At 50.3% G+C, this 6431-nt stretch overlaps 1 protein-coding gene across 1 annotated transcript in view; it reads right to left on the reverse strand.

The window, feature by feature from the left end:
- Nucleotides 1-3317: 3317 nt before the first annotated feature.
- Nucleotides 3318-6431, reverse strand: part of SLC2A1 (solute carrier family 2 member 1) — a 29241-nt gene continuing 26127 nt past the window's right edge. The window contains exons 8-10 of the mRNA XM_006904006.3: nucleotides 6164-6265; nucleotides 4797-5000; nucleotides 3318-4407 (exon numbers count right to left, since the gene is read on the reverse strand). Coding sequence (XP_006904068.1) covers nucleotides 4207-4407; nucleotides 4797-5000; nucleotides 6164-6265 — 507 coding nt within the window. The 3' untranslated portion in view covers nucleotides 3318-4206. The remainder of the gene's footprint in view (nucleotides 4408-4796; nucleotides 5001-6163; nucleotides 6266-6431) is intronic.

Raw genomic sequence — 6431 nt, forward strand, 5'->3', positions numbered from 1 at the left:
GGAGATAAGGCCAGGGTCCAGAAAGTGAAAGATCTTGTCTGCTAGCTTAAGGAGTTTAGGCTTTAGCATGAGATAGTGGGGGAGCATTAAGCAGTAGAGTAATAGGGTCAGACACCGATTTAGGAAGGTCATTCCGGGGTGCAGGGGTAGGGTTACCAAATGCATTTGTTGTAAAAGTCCCAGTGAAGGGTTATCTTCAAAGCAATTTTCTCTCTCTGAACCCCTGAGAAGTTGCCGTTAAAACCAGCCCTGACCCCAATGTTCACAAACGGCCACTAGCTGGCAGCAGTGTTCCAAGAAACCGGTGAGGGCGGGGGAGCGGGAGGCGGGGGGGGGCGGGCAAGTAGCAGCTTCCCTAGCCAACTCCTTGGGCTGATAGGATATGATCATCTCCCGGACAATATGAGTAGGTGGAAGGGCAATCTGTGTGGAGGGAACCCCAAAGGTCCATAGGGAAAGCAGTATGTGGAGGTCAGGGGACAGAGTGCTCAATGCTTGGAGGATGGGAGGCAGGGGCAGTGGTGAGAGGTGAGGCTGCATCTGAGAGCTAGAAATTGGTTGTGAATGGCCTTGGATTTCCAGGTTAAGGAATCTGGACATTATCCTGAGGGAACTGGGGACCCAGGGAAGGTTTTTACGAAGGAGAGAGACATGACTACATTTGCATTTTAGAAAGATCACCAAGATTGCAGTGTGAAGAAGGAAGGGTAAGAGACAGGAAGCAAAGAGAATAGTGAGGAGGCCCTTCAGTCATCCCAGGAGAGAGGAGTCGTCCGCACTAGAGCAAGCAGCAACTGCGAAAGACAGAAGGGGTCATATTTCTAGGAGAATTAAGAGAAATAAAAAAAAAAAAAGCATAGTGAGAAAGGGGGAGTTAAAATGTAGTTGTGACACAGGAGAATAAATATTCTTTCTCTGTTAGAAAATACACATTCCGAAACTGTTAGATTTTCTGCCTAAAACAACACCAGAAGAACTCAGATTATGAAGCTTCACTGAGTTTAAATTCTAGTTCATTAATTCAACAATCCAGACCAGTCTGTGGTGGGAACTGGGGACAAAGGAATGACTTTGCGGTTGCCGCCTCAGTCTGGCTGAAGGACAGTCAACTCCTGTACAGTGCGGAGAGCGTTCAGATGGAGGAAATACAGGACGCTATGGAGTCCAGCGGGAAAACCTGATCCAGGAGATTTCCAGGGAGAGACTTCTGAGCCCAGGATATCAGCTAAAGGATCTCCCAACATTGTCAGTGAACTTAACACTGGGTGCTGCCCCATTACCTATTTACCCCTTTCCGTCAGAAACCGTAGACGTCACCTAATGGGCGACAGGTATCCCAGTGAGCTACATTCCCCAGGATGCCGGCGCTAAACTAGCCACCAACCGCTCGCTCCCGGAGCCAACGAACCTCCCAGAAGGCCGACGTGCACAGCGTGCCTAAGCGAGGTTCCTGGACCGCCGCTGGGAGCGCCAGGCTGTGATGAGGGCGGGGCCTGGGCCGCGCCCCGCACCCGCCCAACGGCGAGGCTCTGATTGGTGGAACACCGCATGGCTCCGCCCCTCATGCGAGGCGACAAAAGGAAGCTAACGGTGTAGGTGCGCGACAGCTAAGCGGGGCCTGGAGCACAGCTCTTCGGGTCTGGGGAGGACGAACGATCGTCCTGGCCCTAAATCTATACCTGCGGTGGACTGCGATCCCTAGAGAAAAGGCGTCAAGGGACCGGAAGCTGTGCTGCCCGGAGCATTGTGGGCCATGGCTGGGTCCGGCCCGGACTCCTGGCGCCTGCGCGCACTTCGCTCGGCGCCCGCGTTGGTGCACACCCGGTGTTGGGAGGGATGCGAAGTGTGCGTTCTTGGGCCATTTCAGACCCGGATTTGGAACTCAGGGGCGGGGCGAGGCTGGGGCGTTGCCGGGCATTGCCCCGCTTTGGGGCCTCGGGCGCGTGGGTGCCACTGAGCGGCACGGGCTCAGCGCCATCTGCTTTGCATCCTTTAGCTCTGTCCTCTAGCGCACCGTCCCATTCCATGTCTGTTTGCTTTCTATCCTTTGGTAACAGCCGCCAGAATGCCACCATAGGATTTTAAGAGCCCCGACTGCAACCCAGGCGGCCTGGATCCCTGACTGTCCCCTTTGCATTCACCGTCCCCCCCTACCCATGTGAAACAGACTCCTCTCAACAGCGTTTGGGGGCACGTGATAAGGCCTCCTCCATCCTACTTAACCTCTCTTCTGGCCCAAGTCCTTTATCAGTTTAACTGCCCTCCCCTCAGGTTTAGGCAAGGCATAACCCTTCTCTGAACCTCACACCTCTGTTGCAAGATGGGGATGGCTAACTTTTCAGGTTCTTTTTACCTAATACTGCACACAGCACATAGGCACTTCCAATCACTAGGTACCCGTTTTCTTTTTTCACCCTCTCCTTAAACCCCGTTTCATGCCAAGATTTGTTTTGCCTGTGTGCAGTTTTGAAGGCTACAACAGGCAACTTCCCTCCAGATTTTGCCAGCTGCGCCTTTAGGAACAAATATCCCGGGTGCTTTATTTCATCAAATATTTGAGTGCCTGCTGTATGCCAAGCCCTGCATTTAGTGCCGAAGACCCAGATGAACCAAATAGACTTCTCATTAAATCGAGACTAGCTGGAGAAATATGGACTTGTGATAAAGAGTGGAAGGGTATAGTGCCACAGGAAAGGGCCAGAGGAAGTGCTCTTGAAATTCAGGGATGAGAAAGGGATGTCAAAAGTCGAAAGTCTTTAGAAAGGATATATAAGTTGGAACCAGAGGAGGTATTTCCAAATGAAATTAATGGGAGAAGGCAGCTTGAGAGCTCACTGGACCCATGCAGTAAAAGTGGTTCATTTTGTTTGTGTGGAGTGGGGGTAATGGAATTGGGTATGGGGTAGGGGTTGTGTAGTATAATTACTAAAAGCATGGTTTTAGCATATTTGCCTTGATGCTTCAGGCACTAACCTCTTTGAGCCTGTCAAATGAAGATATAGTACCTACCTCACATTCAAGATAATACATACCAAGGCTTGAGCATCAAAGTTAGCACATAGCTATCATTTTTTGAGTGCCAGCTATATCATATGTGACAGAAAATGAGAATGCCTTGAATGCCAAGATATTCAGATTTTCTCTGGGTAACAGGGATCATACAGATTCTTGAGCAATAGAGGGTGTTGATCAGAAATGCTTAGAAGGGACTTGACAGACAAAAAGTCTAAAGCCACTATAGCAGTTGTGACTGCTTGCTTCTTTTCTACTCCATCCAAATCTCCCTACCCTTAACCCACAAGTGTTTCAAGACCATGTTTCTAAAAACCAGCCATTTATATCTGTTTAGGTAACTTACAGAGGGAGTAAGGTGGTATATTTACAAGTTGGTTTGTCCAGATATACTATAACTTAGTGTCTGTATTTAATATTGACAACCAAAAAAATATATAAATATCTTCCATCTATACACAGCAGGGCAGGAGTGTCCATGTGTTCTTGCGTAGTAAGTTTTCAGCCTCCCACGGCCCTCCTCTCATGGTGATCATCTGGCCCTCAGTGCAAAGGAGACTAGAACCTGGCAGCCCATTCTGACCCTTCCTCGCTCCTCCCTGCACTCCAGTGCTCCCAACGGGTCTCAGGCAAGGAAAGGTTAATTTGAGTGGTTGGGTAGGAAGAGATGGGAATAGGCGAATCCTAATGGAGCCTGACTCCTATGGTGGGGAGATCCAGGCCTGCAGAAGTGAGTGGCCACATCCCCTCTAGGGGTAGAAGCCTCGTAGTTTGTAGTTCGATTAGTGTGTCTTTGCTCATAGGTCCAGCCCTACAGATTAGCTTGGCAAAGAAGGCAAGTGTGTCTAGGCAGGATTTGGTCCCCACCCTCAGGCACTGAGCCATTCAGGGTGAAGCCTGGAGTGTGGATATAGGAGATTCTGGCTGATACAAAAATAATAACAAAATCAGTAATAAAAAAAATTATAAAATCTGTTGCTTGTCTGAATAGATCTGAGCAACAGTCTTGCTTTTGTTAAAATCCTGGAGCTGTTAAAGTCCTGAATATTTTTCTGGACATCATTGCTGGCTGAAGAAAGGAGCCCCAGGCCCGGCTCCACTGAAATCTGTCAATTTGGAAGCCTTGTCCAGCTGCCTATACTCCGAGATCCTTGGGGCTGCTGGGAACAAGCCGGGCTGGTGATGTGGGGTGCCTCACACTTGAGAATCAGCCCCCAGGGGGTGGAACAGCTCCTCAGGTGTCTTGTCACTTTGGCTGGCTCCCCCCTGCCGGAAACCGGAAGCAATCTCATCGAAGGTCCGGCCTTTGGTCTCGGGAACTTTGAAGTAGGTGAAGATGAAGAATAGAACCAGGAGCACGGTGAAGATGATGAAGACATAGGGACCACACAGTTGCTGAAAGACACACACACCCACTTGGTTGGAGTCCTGACCCTATATTCTGGCTTCAGGATCTTAGATAAGTCACTTTACTCCTAAGCTTCTGATCTGAAAAAGGGGACACCCATCTACAACCCAGGAGTGCTAGGATGATTAAATGAGAGTCTACCTGTACCTGGCTTGTAATATTATCCAGGTAACAGGTTTCCACTGCAAAGCAGAATGAAGACAATTTGAATTTACTCTGAGCCAAGTAAAGAACCCTGGGGTTAAGGTCAAGGTTCCTAGCTGTTTAACCTGGGCTTCTGAGTCTTATTCCTCCTCAGCATGATTCTACTAGGAACAGCTGGGAGAGCACTTCTCAGGCAAGAAATGGTGCATGTGAAAATAATGTGGGGTCTTACCTCCACATACTGGAAGCACATGCCCACAATGAAATTTGAGGTCCAGTTGGAGAAGCCAGCAACAGCAATGGCAGCAGGGCGAGGACCTTGGCTAAAGAGTTCAGCCACAATAAACCACGGGATGGGGCCAGGACCCACTTCGAAGAAGGCCACAAAGCCAAAGATGGCTACGATGCTCAGATAGGACATCTGGGGCAGCTGCTCCTGTTGAGGACAAAAGAGAGGGGAGAAAAGTTAGACTGGGCTGTGATGGAGCCTCAGAGAAAAACTGCAGAGGCAGTCCACAGCAGAGCTACGAGCTCTGGGCTGGATGGCAGGAGGCCTGGGGCTGATCTTGGATTTGCCGTGTGGCTTAGATACCCTGCCTTGGGTCTCGGTTTCCTTATGTCCTGCACGGTGGTTGTGATCTGCAGTCTACCCTCTAGGAATGGTCATGTGGTGTACATGTGGGAGGTGCTAAAAAGAGGTCCCTGTGGGCCCCTGGCTCTTGCTATGGACCAGTCTGCCTGTGGAAGAAAATTTCTGGGGGTGGGTGTTAGAAGTCTTGTAAGGCGCCCAACTTAGGGTTAGCACAGGGTAAGCCCCAGGTGTGTGGTTTTATATATAATCATTCCCCTTGAGGAGGCCACAGTAGAAAAGTTATGAGCTATGGCTCAGATCCCTGATCTGCTGCTCATCACGTGCTGTGTGCCGGACCTCTCAGCAATCACGGGACTTTCTAATTCTTGGCTCAGCTGTAAAAGGAGGGTTCTGGTGCTTTCCTTGCACAGACAAATGAGTGCTCGTGCATGTGAAAGTGCCTGGCACAAGGTTATCACAGAGGTTACCGTCATGCCTGTGGGGCCAGGAGACCTGAAGATGATGCCTGGTTTCAAACTTTATCAGCTGCATTACTAACCTCACTGGGACTAGTTTCCTCACCTGTGAAATAGGACTACTGACTGAACTACGCGTTCAAGTTGTGAGGAGTAAGATGAGGCATGTTTCTACGCCTCTGTGGTGAAGAGGGCAATGCTTTCTAGGGATGTTCTGAAGAAGAACTGAAGCTACAGATGAAGACTTTGATAAGGTTAAAATTGGGCAAAGCAACTCCTGGGGAGAGGAAACTTGGGGTCTGGGGCCAGAGGTGCTACAATGAGAAAATGCCAAGCAGGGAGGAGCTCGTTCAAGACAGGATATGAGTGGGCGGAAGGAGACAATCTAAAGAGCCAAAAGTCAGGCCCAAGCCTGGGATGGGGGGAGAGTGGTACCCTGGCCTCTGGTTGCTGCTGGCCAGGCTGGGGCTGTGACAGACACTTTGGGATCTGAAGCTCATGTGAGCTTTGTACCCACTCTTGCCACCTCGCCCCCAGAGTGTGGCAACTTACCAGCAGTGCCAGCGCAATGGTCATGAGCACGGCACAGCCTCCCATGCCAGCCAGGCCAATGAGGTGCAGGGTCCGCCGGCCAGCTCGTTCCACCACAAAGAGCTGTGAGCAGAGAAAATGTGAGTGCCACCCTCACCTTGAACCCCCACACCATCACCACCACCCAGAGGCTAGACCCAAGAGCTGGGAAAACCACCTGGTACTGCAGAGACCAAGGGGGAAGATAGCACCACCTCCTTTCTGGGGCCACATAGGGAGTGAGGGAAAG

This window comes from Pteropus alecto, unplaced genomic scaffold (assembly GCF_000325575.1).
Source record: "Pteropus alecto unplaced genomic scaffold, ASM32557v1 scaffold170, whole genome shotgun sequence".
NCBI classification, from domain to species: domain Eukaryota; kingdom Metazoa; phylum Chordata; class Mammalia; order Chiroptera; family Pteropodidae; genus Pteropus; species Pteropus alecto.